The sequence below is a fragment of the Centropristis striata genome, chromosome 18 (genome assembly GCF_030273125.1).
Source record: "Centropristis striata isolate RG_2023a ecotype Rhode Island chromosome 18, C.striata_1.0, whole genome shotgun sequence".
NCBI classification, from domain to species: Eukaryota; Metazoa; Chordata; class Actinopteri; order Perciformes; family Serranidae; genus Centropristis; species Centropristis striata.
Genome location: NC_081534.1, coordinates 18277379 through 18303186, shown reverse-complemented (window position 1 = coordinate 18303186; position 25808 = coordinate 18277379). Strand labels below are relative to the sequence as shown.

Below are 25808 nucleotides of genomic sequence, written 5' to 3'. Positions count from 1 at the left end.
TTGGTCTCATAAATTTGACCCTTTCACACTGTATTTTCACTTCATGACCGTTTATTTGAACGTTTTGTTTAGTAAAAATGTCTTGTTCAGTGTTTGGTTGGACTAACAGACACTCCAAGGAGTCGCTGCTCATTTTTCTGAGGTCAGTAACATACATTTTGTTTTTGTTTTTTACTAGCCAAAACTAACATCCCAGTTAATGCTCCAGTTAATGTTAACATGAATTAGCAGCAGCTTCTCTCAGTCGGGTTGAGGTGTAGAGAGGCTGTAGTGTAGTCAATGTCATCAGATCCCTCTCGCTCCTCCACAGTCCAAATATGGTCTGCTCCCCGTATCGGAAACAAGATAACGACACAAGATGGCAATGAGTGTAACGCTGAACTCGATGCTTCCAACGTGCCACAAACCAATGGGTGAGGTCACGGTGACTACGTCCATTACAGTCTATGGTGGAAACATGCCTACTGTGGAGGGTCATTGGGTGTCAGGGGGCCGCTGTGCATCTGAGCCCCAGGGCCCTCTCTTGAGTCAGTCAGGCCCTGGTGTGAGAGGTTATTTTTAGTGTATTAACATTCAGTGTTTTCTGTCTACATGTTTACTTTTTAGCAGATATTTTTTTTCTCCTTCAGCAAAGCATTAGTGCCACTCAGCGAGTTATGTTAATGATAATACAAAGAAACTCCTCTCTTTCTCTCCTTTGACGTGGTAGCAGCAGCAGCACACTCTGCTTTTCTCCCTCCTCCTCCCAGTAAAAAGTGCCACATGACCTGTCAAGTAGGAAGTAGCGAGCTAGCGAGCAGCAGCAGCAGCAGCGACCAGAAGAAACGCAAGAAGACGGGGAGGAAACTGTGAAATCTCCGAAGTCTCATTCTCGACGCTTCTCTGCTGGTATAATTTTCCTGTCGGATCATAAGGAGCAATAAGTGGGCCGCAGCCATGTACCTGAAGCTGGTGTTTTTCACTGTAGCTGTGGCTCTGATTGGTGCACCAGTCGCAACAGCCTCAGGTAAGTTTGCGGCTCTGAGCGGTGAGCTAGCGGCTAGCTGCAGCCAGAGTCCCTCCTCAGCTCCGTCAACACATCACCACTAAACTCACTTTAATGTCTCTGTTTGACTCCTTTTTTTGCTAATTACATCACCCAACACGCGTCTCTCTTCTTATTTTGACAGTTGTCACTCACCATTTTTTCTACTTTACCAAAAAATATATAAAAAACACCCTTTTGGCAACTTGTCAGCTTTATTTCCACGGTCAACTTGCCAGAACCAGCTAACGCTTTAGCCTGCTGCTAGCAAGCTAAATGAGCTTAATTTAAATTTAAAAGGCAGTATATCCCCCTCTTGTATAACTTTCTCATTGAGATATTCGTTGTGAGTAGAGTGTAGATTTATGATATGAATGCGCACAGATGGGTGTGTAAACTGTTTATATAGATTGTGTAGGTATAAAAATGAAGGGAATTGAGAGCCATACGAGGGAGGAGAGTGGGATGGGTCTTTTATTTATTTCTTTATTATTATTATTGATTTCATTTTATTCTTCCTTGTTTAAAAAAAAATCACTATCCTTGTACGGTGTGTCTGTAAAGTTATGCATTTGTAAAATACGACTTCCAATGTGACAAACTGTAGATGCTTACTTTACACCATAACCATACTGTAAGAGTTTTATTTGCTAATAAAAACAAATCTTTAAATAAAAGGCAGTATATCTGTGATAATGTGATGTATAAGGCTGAATGATGCAGTCTGGTGTAACTCTAATTGCCAAATCCAGTTGATCAGGAACCAGATCAGCCTGTTATGCAACCACTTACATGTTGCCTGGCTGTTGTGTCACATTTTAAAATGCATAACAGTGTAATACCCAGCTGGGTTTTTTGTGCAAAGACATTGTTATTTCAAATGAAACCACCATATATATATGTGTGTGTGTGTGTGTGTGTGTGTGTGTGTATCAGCAGCATGATATAGCAACATCTGGACAGTTTTACTTTCAACCCCATGCAGAAAGTTGTTAAAAAAATAACCCAAATTAGGGCAGGGCGATATGAACCAAAAGTCTTATACTGATATATTTAGGCTAAATATTGATATACGATATATATCATGATATTTTTATCGCAAAGTTAGAGCAAATGTTCAATCAAAGTCAAAGATGACAAATATGACATGTCACAAGTAGTTTTATTGAAACCGTTTATTTAAGTGAACATAAATACTGTATAACAACAGGAGTACCGTTTTTTTTTTTTTTTTTTTAATCGAAGCTCCATAAAGTACACATTTACATAAAAAAATATCTTAAATAATATAGCCTATGAAACAAAATCGGCCAATCTTTTTTCTGAAATAAATATCTTTATATGAGAAAAGAATAACAAACATTACAAAATAACTAAATGACAAACCCTAGTAAGGGCAGCATTTATATATAAAAGAAAATGTTTTGAACTATACTGATATATGCGATATGGTCTAATTCCATATCATATTTAAAAATATATCAATATATCTTTTATATCGATATATCGCCACCCCTAACCCAAATGTGATTTATTTGCAGATGGATGTTCCTCTCTCTCCTGCGATTCATGTGTCACTAATGGAGATTGCAAGTGGGTCAACTGCACAACAACACGTGAGTATCTGTCCTAAATGTGTGGAAGGTTGTGAAGAGAGAGAGAGGCACAGGTTGGTCTTTGTGTGTCCCAAATTGTCCAGACAGCTGAGCTGATTTGGACACATGAGTCCTATGGTATGGAGGGAATGTATGGCAGTGGATGCTGGCTTTTTAGATGATGTCATCCCAGTACCCCATCCCCAAAGCCCTGAGTTATATCTTAATGGCTAGACCGACCAAATGCTGTGAATCAGGCTGGTTTGGGGGTGAATGACTTGCACATGGCTCTGTGTGGTGAGAGATTCAGGTGGCATCTGATTCTGCATAGTTTCAGTATTTATTTCAGTATTTATTTCCATACTATTCATCGTTGAAAATGCTAGATGCTTTTTGGATATTTAACGAGGTTTGGAAGTCTGGAAATGGCCTTATTTGAACCAATATGCTTTCAATGTTCAGAACATGCTTGATTTCAAATATACGCCTTGAAAAATGCTTCAATTTTCAACTAAATCTGGTGTTGCATCTCCACAATCACTCATGTAAATCCTCACTCTTTTAAAATTTGAAATGTAATGATCCTGTTGTCACAGTGTGCAAATTACAGTGTCACAAATCTTTTAAAGAAGGTCAAGTTTTTGTGATGATAAAGGTTTTGAAAGTGCTTGATTTTTAGGCTGATTTAAGTCTCACTTTTGTGTTTCCCCTTGCCTTCATCTTTATCGCCGTTCCCGTAATTTCATTATGTTAATGGAAATGTCTGTAAACACGAGTGCTCCGAGTATGAGAAATCTCTCTGAGAAATGTGCTGCAGCGGTATTTCCTCAACCTAATTTGGAAGTATGCTGGTTGTGATTTACAAAATATGCATAATTGAGTAAAAAAGGAATTGCCATAACAAAACTGCATGACAGATTGTTTCCTGAGTCAACCAACGGCTTTACACTCACTACGTGCTCTCCTACGGTTTGTGGTTTTCAGCTGGAGAGGAGAGGAGCTGGTTGTTTCCACATTGTTATCAGTGTCAGGAAATGAGGTTGCAGGTTTTATGAGTGAAGCAGAGATCAGTCGACTTTATCTTGTTGCCTTAAAATCGCAGGTTTGACATGCAATTTCATTCAGCTGATATGATGTGTGATAGCCACTTGTGAATACAGGCACACTTCTGGCTGAGTGTTGTTGGAGGTAAATGCTAGGGCTGGGCGATATATTGATATAAAAGATATCTTGATATATTTTTTAAATGTGATATGGTATTAGACCATATATCGATATAGTTCTATTTTTTTTCTTTCTTTATATATAAATGCTGCCCTTACTAGGGTTTGTCATATTTAGTTCTTTTGTAATGTTCGTCATTCTTTTCTCATATATATATTATATATATATATATATATATATATATTATATAATATATATATATATATTATATAATATATATTATATATATATATTATATAATATATATATTCCTATTTTATTTCATAGGCTATTTTTATTTAAGATATTTTTTATTTAAATGTGCACTTTATGGAGCTTTGATTTTTTTAAAAAGAAGGTACTCCTGTTATTATACAGTATTTATGTTCACTTAAAAAAAGTTTCAATAAAACTACTTGTGACATGTCATATTTGACTTTGAATGAACATTTGCTCTCACTTTGCAATAAAAATATCAGGATATATATCGTATATATCAATATTCAGCCTAAATATACAGGGATATGACATTTGGTCCATATTGCCCAGCCCTAGTAAACGCTACAGTAGAGCTTTAGCCACAATCCGATCCTTGCAGGTGAAACAAAAGAAAAATCCTCTTGGGTGCTGTGATTATTGACCATATCGCCCTGGAGGGGCCGTACTCCAAGTGTTGGCCTGAGTTCAGTGTGTGTAGCCGGTCAGAAACACAGACGGGTCTCCAGTGACTGTGAAGAGGATGAACAGGAGAGGAAGTGAAGGGGATGTGTGGCAGGAAGCCTGCAATATCCTCACGCTGGGCAGCAGAAGGAAGGAGAGGATAACGGCACGGGTTAGAGGAAAGAGTGTGCAGATAGGATGAAAGATTAGTTTCATGTGCCTTGTTGTTCTCATAATTTCTGCCTCGTGTGCAGTTCAGGACGAGTTTACTGTGATGTTGTTGGACATTTCTGTTCAGGCTCAAAGAATGGAAGATACCAGGCTTACCACCATAACTACTTTGGTTGTGCAAGATATTTTTCCCAGAAACAAACAATTTAATTGTCATTTTAAGGACCATTTTATGCCACTGATTTAATGATAATATAATAGCATCATAATGCACCTTTCAAAGAGGAATGGAATTTAATTCTTAAGAATATTCAAACATTGCAGTTGAAAAGTGAAAACATATTAAAATGTTCCAAATAAATAAACTAAAAAACAAAAAAAAAAATAGAATATATCTTTTTTTCAAATAAATACTTTAAGTTTGGCACGGCGGTCTCTGAATGTCTTGTCTTTTGAGTGGAATGGGAGGAAGAATAGTTGTTACTGTGGTAATAACTAATCAGGATCCTCAATAGATCATAAAAAAATATAATCCAGTTGGATTGGATTAGTTGGACTCAATGGTTAAGATTGCAACAAGTTGCCACTTTTTTGTTGCCATAATTTTTTTTCTTGCCACTTTATGACCAGAAATGACAGCAGAATGTGTAGCAGCATGTTCCCCTGGTAATTAAGCATAACCACAGTTTAAAAGAACTTTAGGCACTGCCTCCAAGTCTTATAATAGAAGGAAAAAATCTTGCTGTTTTTATGAAATGATGCTGGCTAAAATGATAGTGACATTCTTTTAAAAAATATATATTTTTATTGATTTATTTTAGCAGCAATTACAAAATAAAATAACTATAAAATAAAGGGATAATAATAATAAAAATAAATAATAATAATAATTGTAATAATAATAATAATAATAAAGGGATGAAATAATAGAGATGATGATGATGATAATAATAATATAATAATGACAATAATAATCATCATCATCATCATGATATTAATAATAATAATAAAGGGATAAAACAATATGTGTATATATATATATGTGTGTGTGTATATATATATATATATATATATATATATATATATATATATACACATTCTTATGTGAACAAACACGCATGTAAACACAGCAGGCAATGCTGTACGATCTCTGGAAAGGACCAACATGAGTCAATAGTCTAATTATCTCAACAGGTCTAGAGAATTCTATGACTTGTGCAACGTTAACTGGTTGGTCTTGTAAACACAAAGCCGTTGAGCTTTGCCCCTACAACAGGTAACATAAGTAGGACAAGCAGAGGTTTGTCTTTAACGTCTCTCTGGAGTTGACCTTGTTTGACAGCTTTGCCAATGAGCCGTTTTGATTCTCTCCAGTAAAGGGTGTATACTGATTTAGTGATCCCACACCCTTGATCTACTTTGGATGTGAAATAGCCTTCTAATAACACATTACTAACAGATTCATAATGTGGTTGAACAGGACAGGTGAGATGCTTAGAGTAAAGGAAGACATGATAGTTAAGCTTGTTTTTTTTCCTAAGGGTGAAACAAGAACAGGTTTACAAATACACTACATACACATGAGGAAACAACAAACCCACCACCCACTGACAAAGACAACAAACGTATCGAGATCTGTTCTGGTGTTACGTTTGTAGTCATTCTCACAAGTTTTAATTTACATCGTCTGTGTTTTTTTATTGTACAAAAGATTTTATTTACAGTTATTTTCCTCCATCTGATAATGTAAACAAGATAAGGGCACATTGTTAAAAGTTTCAGGGAGGCTTGGCTGTTTTTATCTTGTTTCAAAATGCGGTTACACACCAGAACAAACAACTCACCCCAGCCTATTATACAGGATGCAAGCACTGACGGCTCACACACACACATGAAGCAAGTAAGCCTAGAGCTAAAGCCTTTTACAAACCCAAGAATGGATCACCTATTTTATATGAACTCAGCAAAAAGCGGAAAGGTCAGCTGTGGACAGTGGAGATGGCTTTGCTGGAGCAGAGCGTAACCACACTGCTGCAGCGAGCTGACGCCTACCACATTGTCTTTACCAGATTTATCTTCGCTTTAGGGAATTTGTGTACACAAGCCTCTGGCGTCAGAGGCACATTTCCCTGCAGCCCAGTGTTTAAACGCTCAGAAAGTTTTACACGTGTACACGCAGGCTCCGTAGCAGCCTCTAAGTACAGGGCTGCAGTCAGTGACAAAGCTGCATGAGCACCGTTAACCAAAGAGGCTGTTTTCTGAGGCTTTCACTCACACCTCGAGCTCCAGCGAGGTGTGGATGTGCCTCGTGGTGTTGATGATGATGTCACCATCTTGGGAAAGGTTGAGAGTCAGTCCTACCTTTCACAGCTGCCTGCGAGATAACAGCCCTGTGACCTGCTGGAGAGCGAAAGGAAAGAAAAAAAAAAAAGAGTGTGAAATTTAACACAGCCAACACTTTCGAGATGACTTGATCTCTGATGAAACTAAACCGCAGTTATAAAGGCAGAGGGACATTTAAGGCACAATGAGTAAGATTTTCCACAAAAAAAGCATAGATGCTTGGGATGAATGAATGAAATTTCTTTATTTAGAACATGTTTAAAAACAAAAACAGGCCTTACAAATTAGTGTAATGATGTAATGAACAAAATAAAAAACAAAAAAAGTGTTTTTAATGTTTGTTATTCTTTTCTTATATAAATATTTTTATTATTACATATATTTTTATTTCATAAGCTATTTTTTATTTAAATGTGCACTTTATGGAGTTTTGATTTTTAAAAAAGGTACTCCTGTTATACAGTATTTATGTTCACTTAAATAAAAGGTTTCATTACAACTACTTGTGACATGTCATATTTGGCTTTGACTTTGATTGAACATTTGCTCTCACTTTTTGATAAAAATATTGGGATATATATCGTATATCGATATTCAGCCTAAATATATCGGGATATGACTTTTGGTCCATATCGGCCAGCCCTAGTCTGTATGAAAATTTAACATCAGTCTCAATAAAAAGATTCTCCAGGCGCTTAAATATTTCATGTTCAAACAGGTGGAGGAAGTAGTAACCACTTATTTATTACTACCCCTTTTTTCAAATATACACAACTCAACTAAGAGACAACTGCAAAATTATCAGATTCTCTGGTTTTACTATTTATAGGTATGTCTTTGAGTAAAATTAACATATTTGTTTAAATCTATAAATTAGTGACAACATTTCACCCAAATTCAAAATAAATATATTGTCATTTAGAGCATTCATTTGCACAAAATGACAACTGGTCAAAATAAAAGATGCATTGTTTTCAGACCTTGAATAATGCAAAGAAAACATGTTCATAATATTTTTTAAACAATACAATAGTAATGTTTTAACTTAGGAAGATGTCAGAAACCAATATTTGGTCAATCACAGCTTTCATGCGTCTTGGCAAACTCTCTATTAGTCCTTCACATTGCTGTGTGGTGACTTTATGACACTCCTGGCGCAATAATTCAAGCGGGTCACTCAAAACTCTTCTTTTCAACTTTTCTGGCATGATCCATAGTTCTTTTTTTAAAATTCCAATTACTGTTGAAGTACAACTAGCACTGTTTCGACATCTAGCTGGTCTTATTGCAAGAGGATAGTGATGGCCACAGCAGTGGTTTTTATACTATTCCTCACTGAATAAGATTTGGTTCAGGTGATTACCTAATCAGTACCTCATTAAGTAGAATGAGGTGTACTTGTGTTGGAATTCAACATACACTGGAATGGAACGGCTGCCATACATGTAGAGATGCTGATTTAAGAAGTCTGTTAATTTTTTCCAGATCTGTGCCATATCGTATTGTTCACGATTATACCGGTATCATTTTTTTATGGGAAAAAAAATGCATAGCATGATATTGGCAACATTCCTACTTCTTGATGTAGTGGCGTAAGGGTTTCCATTAATTACCCAGACTTTGGCGTCCCGCCAGAGTCTCATGTGCTGCGCTAACGTCACATTTCAAGCTACTGAAAGTATATCTACACTATTCATAATATGAAGTTATTTTGCATTGAGTCTCTGCTCAGTAGAGTGTCTGTCACCCGTCAGTCAGTCAAAACCCTACCCACCTCTCCGTCCTTCTCCGAGACATGCGTGCGCATTCACACACTTGCATACACGCACTGAAGTTAACAATTAAAGTTGTGTTAATCACAAAAAGCTACTATTACTTCCTGTCACTAAAAACATGCAGCTTTCAAAATTAGAGCAGTGTGTTAATCAACCACAAATTTACAAGAAGACTGTCAAAACAAATAACCCTCAATAAAACATGCAAGAACCTTTATTCTCCTTTACAATATTTCATTACAATGTGCAATGATAAGATCAGTGTATATGATTGAATAGTGGCATTAGAATGTGTGAGAGGCAAACAAATTTGGGCTTTTATGAAAAAAATTCTCCAGATTGGGGATGACCCAGACCCCCCTAGCCAGCTGTTTTTCAAATCTGTCTGGCTGCTCCATGTCCTAGTGGAAAGCCCTGTTGACTGAAAAATGTTATGTGAGGTGACTGCTCACATTCAGCTCTCAAAGTGGACGAGATTGATATAAAATTTTCTCATGGGGGGGCATTCCCTCGAACCCCCTAGATGGTTATTTTTTTATTATTTGCTAATACTCAAGAGTCAAGAGTATTATTTTTAGTTTTATTTATTTATACAGACAAAAATAAAAAAATCATATTTTCTATATATTTTTCAGTATTTTTTTAATATCGTAAAGAATATCGTTATCACAAAAACACCCTGAAATATCATGATAATCTTTTAGGGCCATATCGCCCAACCCTAATATAAATATTAAATTGTCTGTACAATTTTATGTACAACCCAGTACAGTGTGTTTATAATTTACTTTAAACTGGTTACCAACAGTAAGAATTTTGACATATCAGATACAAGTTAAACCGTTAAGACATGTATTATTCATTTTTTTCTTTTATGTAAATACAACTCATAGTGGTGACACAAGCTTAAAACACATCTTGCTATGACTAAGGCCCGGGCCAAGGAACTTCTTTTTTTTTTTATTTCAGTGCCCATGTTAACAGGTCAGAGCAGCCACATACCCCACTGAGCAGCCGACACAGCTCAGATGTCGCTCGGCTGCGTGTTGATTGCAGCACAGAGATTCAAGGTGTCACCTCATTTCCCATGTGCCGCTGGCAGTTCTCAGCAATTATAGACAGTGAAAAGATGTTTTCATATTGACGAGGTACCAGCAACATTACACCTGTTACTACAGTTTCAGTATCTATGTCTGTAGATGATGTTATAGGCATGACAAAAAAATATTTTTGACTCACCACTTTCTGTTTCTGTCTCAAAATAAAAAAACACTGGTTGTGTTTCTGTGGTAAGAATCCTTTAATTTGATTACATGATGCAAAATATGGAAGGCTTTGACTCAGTTGTCCGTAAATGGGTAATAATCGGTTAACGAAGGTCGGCTATCGGTCAGAAAAAAATCCACATTAGCATCCCTAATAGATTCATACAACCCCAGTGAAAGTTTGGGCGCTTTGTAAAACTTTGTAATTCAGCTTAAGCACCGTTTAAAAGAAAAAACTTGGGCACTGCCTCAAAGTTGTTTTTATTGATTTATTTTAGCATTAGAAAGAACATTGAAAAATAAAATAATAATAAAGGGATAAAATAATAATAATAATAATATTAGAAATAAAATAATAAAGGGATACAATAAAAATAATATTATTAATAATAACAATAATAATAATAATATTAGAAATAAAATAATAAAGGGATACAATAAAAATAATATTATTAATAATAACAATAATAATAATAATAACCGTAATAAAAAAATGTGTAAAAAAAAAATACATTAGCATCCCTGATAGACTCATACAATCCCAGTTCCAAAAAAATTGGAGCGCTCTGTAAAACATAAATGAAAACAGAATATTTAAAATTAAGAAACATTCAGAATGATTCAGAAAAACAAAAACGTCCCAGTTTGAGCATTAGATATCTTGTCTTTGTACTGTATTTATTTGAATGTAGGTTGCACAGAATTTACAGGTTATTTCACTTTATTTATGGTGTTTTTCCCCAACTTTCACAACTTTTGGGGAATTGGGGTTGTGCAAAAATGTTTCCCTCTCAATCATCACTAACGACCCTCCAGAAGTGTGTGTCTGGAGATCCTGCCTTCTGCTTGCCTAGATTTTTAATTGTTTTTGGAGCCATGCCTGGCTGACACCGTCAGGATTGTTCTGTTGTCTCATGTACAGACATAAATACTACGTCCATTAGCGTGACTAGAAGTTTCCTACTTTAAAAAGTTTCACTCTTTAAGTTCAAGATATATCAAGTAGCTTGTTTTTCCTGCTCACTTTTCTTCCTGTAACAAAACTGTGAAATTATGTAAGGTAGGGTAAAGGTTTCCAGGTTCGTTGATCGGAGTTACCCAAGAGTAAATGCAACTGGAGAAAAAAGAGACTGGTCTCAATGCAGGCTTTACTTAGGTCACAGGTAAAGTTATGCAACTTACGTGATGTTTGTTATACACAATGGGCCTCATTCATGAAACGTGAGCAGAACGAATTTGTGTGTAAACCGTTCGCAGACGGAAATTTACGTGCATCTCCGCATTCATCAATATTTTAGTAGCTCCGATCTTTTCGTAGCTACTAACAAAATCTACACATGCTGCTGACCACACGTAGTGCTTGTGTAAATTTAAGAACGCATATAAATAATGCTCGTCACTGTTGGAAATTACAATTTTAATTCATAATGCGTTCTGTTATGTACACAATACGCAGATGCCTTTGAAACATGTGATATAAACATGGCAAACGATTAAAAATATAACATATTTAGTTAAATTAGTTGGCAATTGGCGGGATTAAGATTCAGATTAAACTCATAATTGTGAATTATCTATGTAAATTGACGCATCCTGCCTGCAGTTCTCAGAGGTATCATTAAATTAATGCCAGAGTATATCCAATTTCCATACGGCGCACAACGGCAGACAGAAGTAATGCAGGGGTTCAGCGCAGTTGCAAACATGCCAGGTGTTATCGGTGCCATAGACTGCACACACGTACGCATCAAGGCTCCATCCGGTGATGCATTTGCTTACATTAACCGGAAAAACTTTCATTCCGTGAATGTGCAACTGATCTGTGACGCAAAGTGTGTGTTGTTAAACGTTGTGGCACGGTGGCCCGGTGGGACGCATGACGCAGTCATCCTGCGTAATTGCGCAGTTGGCACGCGTTTGGAGGATGGAGCTGTGAGAGACGGCTGGCTCATTGGTAAGAATATAGCCTGCATAATCACATGTGTGTGTTATATATGGACTTACCTTTCTATATCCATAGGGGATAGGGGTTACCCACTGACGCCGTGGCTTATGACCCCACTGGCCAGCCCGCAGACACCACAGGAGCATACAATGAGGCGCACGCGGCTACTCGGGCCGTTGTAGAGCGCACCAACGGGGTATTTGGACTCTGAGCGTCCTCCTCCTGTGGCAGATGTACTTTTTTTGTGTGCGCTAATGCGTTTCTTTGCGTCAAGTTTAATGTCAAACCATTTACGTTTAACCTCGGACGTAGTTCTTTGCACTACAGAAACCACATTTACTGCGTCCGTCACCTCCCTCCACGCTTTCGATTTGCCTGTCCCTGTCACACCACTACTAACAGATGAAAATAAAAATTTTTTGGACTCCACTTCTCCCAAAATAACTTCAATCTCCGCTTCGGAAAAATTCTTTTTTCTTTCCCGTTCTTTTTTTCTTTGTGCCATGACTGACAGGTTGACAGGATGCCTCTACACACCTCCTTATATGGTGGTCATTAGCAATTCATGGGCGGGGTTCATGCTAATTGCTGATTATCGGGAGCGCGCTGCCACCTTACGATGGATTGGCATTCATGATCATACACACGTGTTTACGATCAGATCTGAGTTTCCCGCGGCGTTCATGAATCCGGAGTAGGTTTTTAGTAGCGTAGGCTTTTATGTGCAAATCTACGCACAAATCTACTAACGTTTCATGAATGAGGCCCAATGTGTGTGAGTGTTGTTCTTACAGGCGCAAATCTATGAGTTACAAAGCCTAAACATGATAACTTACAGCTTGTAGTCACATCTTACTTCTGTGGGAACACAAACTGTGCTGTCTCAGGTCTGTCTGTGGTAAAGAGGAATGCTACAGTGGAGCAAAACACATTGGCTACCTGCCCTCAAAACCCCGGCCTCAGTTACTAATAATTATGAGTTGCTTATCTCCAGTGCACAAAGATGCATAGCCTGATACAGAGTAAGTTGGTGTGAGCTGTGGAGGCCGCTGAGTCATTTCTGACCCTACTTGGAGAAAGTCAAAAGATGCTTTCAGCAATGGCTGCAGGCTCACCATTAAAGTTGGTGTATCTGTAATTTATGGGTGGCCATCTGGTGGGAGTCGTTGGTCGGTTTGCTTGCTGTGGATGATAGTGTTACAAGCAAAGAAGATGTTCGAGGGCGTTTTTACAGCACCAGGTGCCCCACACTGAGCAGACGCAGTTCCCTTTATGATGATCCTGTACTCCAGGATGGTAATGCCCCTGTATGCTCATATAAACAAATTCAAGAGAGATTTTTATCAACACAAAGACGCAGTTAAATGCTTTTAATGGCTTCCCCATCATTATATTTACCCATGACTAAAGCTTTATGGGAAACATGTTTTCCACTTCCGTATCACTTGAGACAGTTGGTTTAAGAACCTGTAAAACATCATTCCACAGAGGACTGAGACAAGTGAAGGCAAAGTGCTGGATGTTTGTATACTGATAATGTATTCTCATGACTGTGTCCATGTCCAGTGAAGACCAAAACCCCCACTAACATCTAGCTTTTGTCTCTAGCTGGAAAGGTTGCAGTCATCCTTCGTTCTCAGGACAAATGACTCATCAGCTTCAGCTCTGAACCTGACACCTTGGTGGATACACTCAGTTTTGCTTCTTTCTAAAAATCTTAAAAAGGAAAACTGGAAAACATCAGACTAATTGATTTACTCGTGTTATATACTGATTAAACCCTTTAAAATGATTTAAAAAAAAATAATATATTACATATGTCTATTATTTTATCATTATTCCTTTATTTATATATTTTTTCTTTTCTTTTTTCTTTTTTTTTAAATATGCTGCTTGGATTTTTGTTAGACGTGTTCAACAATGATAATGCCTTTTTTTTGGGTCATTATTCTACTTTTAGTGACATAATGAACAAAACAATTTAAACAAAACTGACACCACATGAACATGAAGAGCTGTCAAACATGAAAAAATAAATAAATACCAAAACATAAGTAAAATAAAAAATATAAAATTAATGAATCAATAATAAAAATAAAACTTAAATGATAATTTAATCTTCTGAAATAAAAATAGATAATGCATTTTAATTGGAATTTATTTATTTATTTATTTTAGCTTTTTCTGGGCATTTTTGCCTTTTGCTCATAACTGAGCTTGAACATTGTTCCAAATTAGTTTGCACTGAGTTTGAAATAATAAGTTATAACTATTGTTACATTTTCACTGGCCTCCATGCTGCTTTCTGCTGTTTTCTTGCACGTTCTTGACACTGAGGGTGATAACGCCACAAAAAGAGAAAAAAGACATACTCGTCTACATGCTACTGTTGAAAAAAGGGTATTAGTTGGATCTAGGGCTGGGCGATATGGACCAAAAGTCATATCCCGATATATTCTGGCTCAATATCAATATACGATATATATTCTGATATTTTTAGCACAAAGTGAAAGCAAATGTTCAGTCAAAGTCGAAGAAGTTTTATTGAGACCGTTAATTTAAGTGAACATAAATACTGTAAGAAATAAATATGACAAATTTTTATATCAATATCGCCCAGTCCTAATGTGAATCAAAGTGAAAAAATGGCGTTTATAAGCTCAAACAGCCTAATGTATTTTTATCGGCTAAAATCTGTTTGAAACAGTCGAGAGAGATTAAATTCTCTAAACAGTTTCTGACGTGTTTAGTGTGAACAACAGCAGTAAAGTGAAGACCATACAACTGGGTGTGAAAAGAATCTATAGTCACAAGGTGCTGTCCGTCATCATGACTCATGGCTCCTTGTGACGCACGCTGAAGTTTATCAATAAAGGAAACGGTCATAGAGATTCATAGAGATGTCTGAGTTGGTTGCTCAACTCAAAGTATTTCCTCTTGCTTTGGCTAACCATTTGTGAAAATATCTTATGAAAATGAATAAATAACTAAATTAATGTTTAGTCTGCATCTTAAGTTTTGTAAAGTATTTGGGACAGACGAGACTTTGTGACGGGGCAAAGTCCCCTCCTGCCGTGGTTAATCAGTAATCTGATTTTACATGAAACAAGAATACACGTAGATGAACAAACTATCAGTCAGCAAACTGAAAATAAAAAAGCAAAAAATGCTGTCACTCTTAAACGAAAGTGGAATGAACTAAAGTAAATTTACTCAAGTTATGTATGTAAATATTAAGATTTATTTTTAGGTATTTGTAATTTAACAATAGATGTATTATTATTATTTTATTGTTATTATTATTATTATTATTATTAATAATAATAATAATAATAATAATAATTAAAAAATCCACTATATTTCAGACAGAAAATGCATGCATACACTAGGTACCTGTACGATAACAATATCACCATAAAATATTTTATTATTTTATAAAATCTGATGCATTGAGACCTATTTAACTACCTAACAGTATGCAAAGTTTGTAAAATACACACAAACATGAACAACTACATCGTTGAAATGCTATTTGTAGATTAGTAATATTTAGTTTTCGTCCTGATAATGATAATAACAATAACTAGTATTATAATTGTGTAATACTGTTTACTTTGAAACCCTGATATTTTCTTGGACTGTATTAGCACTGTTAACCTGTCATACTGTTGCATCCCTACTTTTGATGCTTTAAGTACATTTAGCTGGTAATACTTTTGTACATAACTAATATTTGGATTATTTTTACTGGTTTTAAGCAGTGGTGGAAGGTAACTAAGTACATTTACTCAAGTACTGTAATTAAGTGCAGTTTTGTATTTCCATTTTATGTAACTTTATTCTTTTACTCCACTACATTTTGAGGCCAATATTGTGCTTTTTACTCCACTACATTTAGCTGACAGCTTTAGTTACTTTTCAGGTCGAGATTTAACACGAAAATCATGATACATCTGAAGTGATGAGACATTTTATTAAATCAAACCACATAACAGTATATGTAGTGGTTAAAATGAGCCCTGGCTTGAGAAAATAAACCGTTGTTACACAAGTGCATCAATAATAACAATCTAATAATATATTTTAAATATAGAAAACAATCTGAGTGGGGCCGTTCTGCATAACGAGTGCTTTTACTTTTAATACGTTAAGTACATGTTGATGCTGATACTTTTGTACTTTTACTTCAGTACGTTTCGAATGCAGGACTTTTACTTGTAGTGGAGTAATTTCACAGTTTGGTATTAGTAAGGGATCTGAATACTTTTCCCACCACTGGTTTTAAGTTACTTTTTTTCCATTATTGCTGACTATTTTAGGTGTAAATAAATAATGTTTAAGTCCTGATCTAATATGGCCAGATTCAGAGCTGGTGTGGTAAGAATTAAATACAGAACAGGTTTCAGCACAATTTTAAGTAATCGAGTGTTCTGATCGGGCAGCAGGATGGAGGGGACGAACCACCCTCCAACTGCAGGATGTGGCCTGTGTCAGCATCTGCTCTGATCTTCCTGTGTCGGAGATGAGATAAGAGAAATGCCACGCTGCATATAATGTCCCTTATCTGTTTGTATGCACAGAACGAGTGCGAGTCAGCTCATTAGATTCAGCGCTACGAACAAACCTGTGGACCAATATGTTTTGGACACAGAATGATGTTGGTTATTATTATTCGAGCTTAATCAGTAATCTGATTTTACATGAAACAAGAATACACGTAGATGAACAAACTATGAGTCAGCAAACTGAAAATAAAAAAGCAAAAAATTGCTGTCACTCTTAAACAGAAGTGGAATGAACTAAAGTAAATTTACTCAAGTTATGTATGTAAATATTAAGATTTTTTTTCGGTATTTGTAATTTACCAATGGATGTGTTATTATTAATAAATAAATAAAAAATCCACTATATTTCAGACGGAAAATACATGCATACACTAGTTACCTGTACGATAACAATATCACCATAAAATATTGTATAATTTTATAAAATATGCTCTGATCTTCCTGTGTCGGAGATGAGATAAGAGAAATGCCACGCTGCATATAATGTCCCTTATCTGTTTGTATGCACAGAATGAGTGCGAGTCAGCTCATCAGATTCAGCGCTACGAACAAACCTGTGGACCAATATGTTTTGGACACAGAATGATGTTGGTTATTATTATTCGAGCTAGCATTAGCTCCAAAAGATGCTAGATGATGTCATATGCTGAGTTACATATTAGTGACATTAGGGCTCGGCGATATGGACCAAAAGTCATATACTGATATATTTAGGGTGAATATTGATATACAATATATATATATATATATTATATATATATATTTTTTAGATATATTTTAGTGAGAGCAAATGTTAAGTCAAAGTCAAATATGACATGTCACAAGTAGTTTTATTGAAACTGTTTAAGTCAATTTAAATACTGTATAACAACAAGAGAAAAAAAATCAAAGCTCCATAAAGTGCACATTTAAATAAAAAAATATCTTAAATCAAAATAGCCTATGAAATAAAATCGGCCAATCTTTTTCTTAAATAAATATATTTATATGAGAAAAGAATAACGAACATTACAATAGAACTAAATATGACAAACCCTAGTAAGGGCAGCATTTATACATGAAGAAAGAAAAAAGTTGAACAATATCGATATTTGCTATATTCTCAATCCATATCACATTTAAAAATATATCGATATATTTTTTATATCGATATATCGCCCAGCCCTAAGTGACATCACCGCATACAACTCAGTGATTGTGTCAGCTGACTACGGCACACTTTTTCCCTCATGGTCTGAATAAGTGGCTGTTATATTTGAAAAATTAAAAAAAGGGAAGATAGCCAATGTGTTTTTCTCCACAGTAGCTTTCGTCTTTCCCACACACATATCTGAGACACTTTAGTTTGTTCCCACAGAAGTTATCATGTTTAGGCTTTGTTGCTCATAGATATGCGCCTGTAAGAATAACACACACACACACACACACACACACACACACACACACACACACATTGTGTATCACAATCTTAGAACTAGACTTGGACAGCTGTTGACCTGTCCACATCATAGGCAACTGGCCAATAGAACTCGGCTGCGTTAGGGCTAGGCGATATATTGGTATAAAAAATATATCAATATATTTTTAAATGTGATATGGAATTAGTTAATTAGTAATTAATTATTTCTTTATGTATAAATGCTGCCCTTACTAGGGTTTGTCATATTTAGTTCTTTTGCTTCTAATGTTTGTTATTCTTTTCTCATATAAAAGATAGGCCTATTTTATTTCATAGGCTATTTTTAAAGATAAAGATAATTTTATATTTTAATGTGCACTTTATGAAGCTTTGATTTTAAAAAATAGTTACTCCTGTTGTTATACAGTATTTATGTTCACTTAAATAAACTGTTTCAATAAAACTACTTGAGACATGTCATATTTGGCTTTGACTGAACATTTAAAAAAATGCGTTAAAAAAAATCGGGATATATACCATATATCGATATTCAGCCTAAATATATCGGTATATGACTTTTGGTCCATATCGCCCAGCCCTAGGGTGCATGTACATCCATTTTCTGTAAGGGTCAGGCTCAGCCCAAGAAGACTGAAAATTTGAATAATTACAGAACCCTGCGAGAGCGATGTCAATCTGAATCCAGCGCTGCATAACTTTACCTGTGACCTAAACTTAAAGCCTGCTTTGAGACCAGTCTTTTTTCTCCAGTTGTGTTTATTCTTGGGCTTCCAATCAACAAACCTGACACCTGTTACATGGCTAAGTTTTTGTTGTCATCTTCTTAGATATTTTTGACAAATTTTTGGCAACACGAGACAGCAACAGAAATCTACTTTCACTTGGGGAAACTTAATTCATATGAAGTGGGAATCCGGCATTTAAAGGGATATTTCACCCCAAAGAAGATCATTCATATTTTATTCGATTGTTTTCGATTGAACTCTTGAAGGGAAATTTAGTTTTTCTCGTATAATTCTTGATGAATTAAAGAAACCAGAGTCTGCATTTACTTTTGACTCTTGACTTTTGAGATTGATGCCGATACTGATTTTAGAGGGGGAAATGTATTAATAACTGATATGGTGGTCGATATAGTCATTTTTTGAGCTGGAATGAAAATATAACTTTTTGCACCAATTTTTCAGAATAAAAAATAAATAGGAATATAATAAATGGTTAAATAAAAAGTCAATTGCCGACTATTTAAAAAAAAAAAAAAAAATCAAACCACGGCAGTATTATATATTGTGTAAACAAAGGTTCTGTAATGGTACAAATCAGACACATGATACCAATGCGCCTTCGATAAGCCAATATCGGCTGATAATATCTGTCACCCAATATATCTGTCCGGCTCTAAACAAAACACTATCAAAGCATCCATTTGAACAAAAACCTAACCATTTGAAACACAAAAAGTCTCACGCTTGGGCAGGTGTGCTACTTGAAGTATTGCTATAATTTATGATGCTTTTTTCTCTTTCAGCAACTGCGAGCTGTCGCAACGAGACCCTTATAGGGGACAACGAAACCTGCACCGATGCTAGCTGCAACTGTAAGTCAAACAGCATAATGATTCTACATATATCATTAACATTTTATATTAACATGTTCTTTTAGACCCTAACAGAATCAACAGACTTCTTATTTGTATACAGAGAAGCACATTGTATTGATCTGCAGATTCTGTTTGGGTTTAGCTACTCTCTAACTGAGGTGTCAGTTAATTGTCAGCACTTTGGCTCTGTCTCTGTTGTCTCTGTTGTAAAACATTGATTCCACCTGCCCAACAGAAAATGATAAGGGAGTAAACTTTCTGGTCATTGTTGTTTTGCTGGTGTCTCTTGCTTTGCCCCCTTTCACCCTGTCTTGGTGTTGGTCCCCCGTCCAGCTGATGTCTCCACACAAGCCCCTGCTCCTACAACTGCCCATGTGACTCCCCCCCCTCCCACTACAGCCCCCCCTAAACCTGTTGTCACCACAGCCTCCACTAACGGCAGCACTTCTGAGCCCACCACAGGTAACCAGTCCTGAAAACCCTCTTCTACTGCCTGCTTTAGTCTGTGTTGTCCAGGATATAAGGTTTGAAGTGGTCCTATAAATACAGTCATGGAAAAAATGATCAATTTCTTGTTCTTTTTAATGCCTGATACAACTAACGGTACATTTGTTAGGACAAATATAATGATAACAACTGCTGAAATAGCTGATAAGAGCTTAATTTATGAGCTGATATCTAGACATTTTCCAAAGTGTTTTTGCTAATGATTTTGGTTATTAAGAAAACCATTGCAATCTTGTAAAAATAATCACTATTACTAGAAATGTATACAGCACAGTATCGCTATATTTTGCGCGGCAATATAATATTGATTCATAGCCGCTAAGTATCGATTTTTTCGATATCGTTCTGATGGCTGGCGGATGGTCAGTATTTTCGCCGTTATTTATTTTATTATTTTTATGAATATACTGGAGATACTGGTATCATACGAAACTAGAAGACTAGAAACTAGAAAGTTTGATAAAATGCTGCAATTGTTGTCGTCCATACATGTTTCATATCAGTTCAGTTCAGTTTGACTGAATACTTTGTTGGTCAGTCTGTGGGTTTGACTCTCATTGTGGAGAAATTAAAAGACTGAAGTGAGATGAAAAGACTGAGAATTTTCTCTTACTTTCAATTCTTGATTGAATTCAATTTTTTGGAAATTGCAATATATTGTATCACAATACTCGCCGTATCGCAAAATGCTTAAAATTGCAATAACGTATCATGACTCAAGTATTGGGATTAAATCTTTTTGCACCTCTATTACATATTTATCCAAATTCTGTAGCCCTATTATAGCCCCGCATTGTGTTCACAGCAGCATTCACATACCCAGTGCAAGTGCATGTTCTGTGATATGCGTTTTCAGGCGTGTTAGTATGGACAGGGATTATTTCCAAAACTGTGCAAAAACGGAGATCATTATCCTTTTGAAATCATCTTTTTAAAATGAAAACCTATCAGTGTGGATGTGGCCTTCGTGTGCCCTGCTTTTGTGTGAAGAAACTCACCTGTGTAGATTAAATCTGATTGTGGATAAAGTGATTATTGACTGATCTCTTCATTAAAACAACATGTTTCCTTTGACACTACAAACCACACACACTCTATTAATGCTCCAGGAGTGTTTGCTTTAGTAAACCGCACTCACTGATAACATGAGAAACCACAGGTGTCTGCAAATCAACCAGGACTGAAATATTGAAGGATTAAAACTTTCACTGAGTCAGATGGCTCAGCGGTGTAAATGCTAATGGTTATGTTCTTTGCCGTGACCCAGCTACAGGAAATGTAACCACTCCCACCATCGCTCCCAGCAACCACACTGACATCCCCACCACTGTGGCTCCAACCAATACTTCAAGTAAGTTTGACATTTTAAAATCTCTCATGTAATGTTCATAAACAAGAATAACATAACCACAATAACCTGTGCATTTCAAAATCGATTTTGAGATTATTTTACTGGTCTATAAATCTCTTATTGCTCTTAGTCCAGCCTATTTATCTGATTTACTTTTATCCTGGGAACCCTCGAGGACCCTCAGGTCTTCTGGGAGCGGCCTTTTAATAAAACCAAAAGTTAGAATGAAAACCCACGGTGAGGCGTCGTTTTCTCACTGTGGTCCATGTTTGTGGAACAGCCTCCCTGAAGACCTGAGGCCATCAGAGACGCTTCAGATTTTTAAGAGCAAACTTAAGACTTATCTTTTTAATTTGGCTTTTACTTGAACCATTTAAAAATATTTTTCTGCTCATGTATCTTAGTGTTGCAACATCTTCTCTTTTATTTATTTGCTATTATATATGTGTATATATATGTGTATGTGTATATATATATGTGTGTGTGTATATATATATATATGTGTGTATATATATATGTGTGTGTATATATACGTGTATATATATATGTATATATATACACGTGTACATATATATGTATTATCATGCTCTACTTATTAATTATTTATTTATTATTTTCATCTTTTTTGTATCTAGCTCTTTTACTTTTTATTACTACTATTATTATTTACTTTTTTTTATCTTACCTTACTTTATTTTTTTTTATTAATTTGCTACATCTCATACATATATATATATATATATATATATATATATATATATATATTATCATGGTTTACTTTTTAATTATTTATTTATTATTTTCATCTTTTTATCTAGCTTTTTTTTTAACTTTTATTGTTGTTATTATTTTCTTGTTTTGTTTTTTATTTTATTTTATTTTATCTTACCTGACTTTATTTTTATTTATTTTATCTAATTCATTTCTAACCTGCCTCCAGTGTTTTCTCACTGCTGGACGCTGAGATGGAGCTTCCTCAGTTTGTGCTTTGTTTATAATAATATAAGTCCTTTTTTATGTGAAGCACTTTGTGTTACATTTCTCTTGTATGAAAAGTGCTATACAAATAAAGATTGATTGATTGATTGATTGATTGATTGATTGATTGATTGATTGATATTTCCATTTTCCTCTTCTCTGTCTTTCATCACAGCTGGAACCGTCACTCCCAAGCCCGTCGTCCCCACTGCCGCCCCGCACAAGAACACCTTCGACGCTGCGAGCTTCATCGGAGGAATAGTTCTGGTTCTGGGCCTGCAGGCTGTGATCTTCTTCCTCTACAAGTTCTGCAAGTCCAAGGACCGCAACTACCACACCCTTTGAAGCAGCCGCACTTTTTAGATCCACATCACCTCGACTTGTATCCACCAACTAGAACCCTCCAGAGAGGACTCCCCCCACTTGGCACGCACTCATCGCGCCGGACTCAAACAGTGTTTTCAAGCAGGTTTTCTAGATCTTTGATGTTTGTGTCACTTGTGGTTAAGACCTTCATTAGCCATTAGCCTTGCTGTTGTAGTCAGTGTTAAGGCACACACACACACACACACACACACACACACACACACACACACACACACACACACACACACACACACACACACACACAGGCCCTGTATAATTCAACCAGTACAACAAAACTGATCTCCAGTGATACAGCATTGAAGCCTTGAGGATTACATCATCTGCTAGCTGCTCCCACCTCCATAATGCTGTTAGTCATCCTGTGAAAACCATTTTTCCAGCAAATTGACGGCGTTCGTGTTATTTACAGCCCCTCTCCTCGTGGCTTCCTCAATTAAATCCACCACATGAGACTTGGAGAATTAGTCATCTACACAAAGTAGTTTTCCGGCTGATTCTTGGGTGTAGCTCTGCTGCAAACTGGAAGCATTACATGATTTCTTCTTATTTTGGAAACACTGTTTGAGTTCACAGCTATTCTTAAAAAACGTGACGATGATGATTCAGTGTTGCTTTTTTCCTGTTGAATCGTGGGCAGGTGCCCTTTTCCCCCATGCAGCTGTATCATGTATATGTGTTCATAGATGATGTAAAAGTGGTGGGGAATAAAAGCAACACCCAATCATCTTATGTCAGGCTTAAAAAAAATAAAAAATAAAAATAGCGATCCCTCTGGTTAATAGGCTTATTTTGGGTGACTCCCTTGGCAGTGCTGTTGGACTCCCTCGGGAAATCTTTCAACCAATTGTTGTAAAAAAGCGTTTAAAAAACCAACTGCCAGTAGAGCAGCTTAATGCAATAAATCCCGTTTCATTTCCCATCCTTTAATCTCCCATTTCTGATCTTTACCAACATCAAAACTTAACCCACTCGGGCTGCTAACGTCGAGCTGGCCCTAAAAAAATAAAGGTGGGTCAAAATGAAAGATTGTAGAATATTAATAATTCCTTTGTTTAAATAATGTATAATATAGGGAATGGGAGAGATAAAGTAAATGCCATGCACCTTCTTGATGTGGACAGTGATAGCAGTGAAGTGCCTTTAATGTCCAGTATGACTTAAAGAGAGAAAAAGGATGAGTCTTTTTCTTCCTGGTTGAGGCCCAAGTGTTATCATTAGTTTGTTTGTGAGAGAGGAACGGTATCGCTGTGCTGATATTAGTGAGAACCGTCGTATCCCAGCTGGACTGAAGAGCCTTTTATTGTGAAGAAGATAGCTGTCCCTCGAGGGCCTCGATCAGTAAAGATTGAAGTTTTTCCCTATAAGTAGAGGACTGTATTCATTACATGAAACCTATGGTCTTCTCACCTGTGACTTTGTATGAATGAAAAATTTAAAGGTCCCTTTTTGTAGTGCCCAATACCGCTCCCAGATTTCCTCCCACCTCACTTTTTATGCTTCAAGTTATTCAATCTCAATGCATGAATGAGTGAGCTGAGAGGAAATTGTGGAGCGCTGTTAGGTGCTTTAAAATCAGGGAATGCAACTTTAAAGAAAAAGGCAAAAATATCGGGCTTAATTTAAAAACTTGAGTATTGTAGAGCGTGCGTTGAGGTAAAAATGTTGGACTGTTTGAGTGCTGGTTTGGTGAAATGAGCATTGCACCTCTGATTTCTGACTTTGCCGTGTAAATGAGATGATTGTGAATGAAGTGCAACAACTAAGCGGCTATGGGGTCACCTGTGTGTCTATTATTATTATTATTATGCAATCAAACAGAATAGATGAGAGCAAAACTAACGGCACGACAATCAAAGAGTGTCGTATTTCAAGTACAATGAATCTACAGTCATGGAAAAAATAATTAGACCACCCTTGTTCCTTGTTCATTTTAATGCCTGGTACATAATGATTTTAGTTATTATGAAAAAAACCATGGAAAATGTCTCGAGATCAGCTCTTAAATTAAACTCCTATCAGCTATTTTTGTTGTTATCATTATGTGTCCAAACAAATGTACCTTTAGTCATTAAAATGAACAAGAAATTGAAGAAAACAATTGTCTAATAATTTTTTCCATGACTGTATGATTGAAATGTATTATTGCGGAATCGAAAACCTGTTTGTAAATCTAGAAATTTTGCTTTTGAATCCAAAAGTTTTGTCTGTTGTTGAGTTTTGATCTTGTGGGCGGGACCTACGCTGAAAGACGTGACTCGTCTCTATTGGCCGGCTTGGCCACATCACTCCTGCTCCGTCCTCTCCATCCACTTCAGTGGTTCATAAAACAAGTTTACCAAATAACTCAGGCTTTTTTTCTGTTATTCTGACTCATTTTCAATTGATTTGTTTCCATAAAGCTAATTCAGTAGAGCTCAAGCTCAGTTTCTGTGGCTTAATGCGTTAGTATCACTGTGACTTGTGCTGGGAAACCAGTTGAATTTACTTTATGGATCCAAATCAACTGAAAATGAGTCAGACTAACCTAAGTCTTTTATCTGGTTAGGTAACTTTATGGAACAGGCCCTTAGACTCACTCTTTCGTTTACAGTGGATGTTGCCAAGCTGTCACTCCAATCGCGACCGGCCAATAGAGGCGTGTCTAAAATCTTCCAGTGAGGTCTCGCTCACCAGATCCAAATTGAAAGCAAGCAAAACTTAAAAAAAATCCGCAATAAAGCATTTTAATCACAGATTTATTTAACTTGGAATAAAGTTGGTTTTTTTTTGGTTACAGTGTCAATAGTTTTGCTCTCAAATCTATTTTTGATTGCAAACCTTTTCTGTTCGATTCCAAAATAAAGACACAAACCCCATAAGCGGCCTTGCTAGAGCTCATGTCAAGTTCTCTAATTAGCTTGCTGCTAACTGTGATTTTTTTCATTTTTTTTTTTTCATTCATTTTGCCCCTCCTGTACATAGCCATGTCCTGTTTTTATTCATCATCTAGGTTTCAACTTGAGGAAAGGCTAAATGAAGG

At 36.1% G+C, this 25808-nt stretch overlaps 1 protein-coding gene across 2 annotated transcripts; it reads left to right on the top strand.

Annotated features, from left to right (window-relative positions):
• Positions 1-755: 755 nt before the first annotated feature.
• On the top strand, positions 756-24233 carry cd164 (CD164 molecule, sialomucin). Of its 2 annotated transcripts, XM_059355911.1 has the most exons (6): positions 756-1006; positions 2566-2640; positions 19495-19563; positions 19900-20028; positions 21341-21424; positions 22578-24233. In XM_059355911.1, the coding sequence occupies exons 1-6, from the start codon at positions 937-939 to the stop codon at positions 22745-22747; spliced, it is 597 nt and encodes a 198-aa protein (XP_059211894.1). In that variant the 5' UTR covers positions 756-936; the 3' UTR covers positions 22748-24233. The 2 variants fall into 2 exon arrangements, with proteins under 2 accessions (XP_059211894.1, XP_059211895.1); XM_059355912.1 differs by lacking the exon at positions 19900-20028 and having other exon boundaries at positions 757-1006.
• Positions 24234-25808: the final 1575 nt, after the last annotated feature.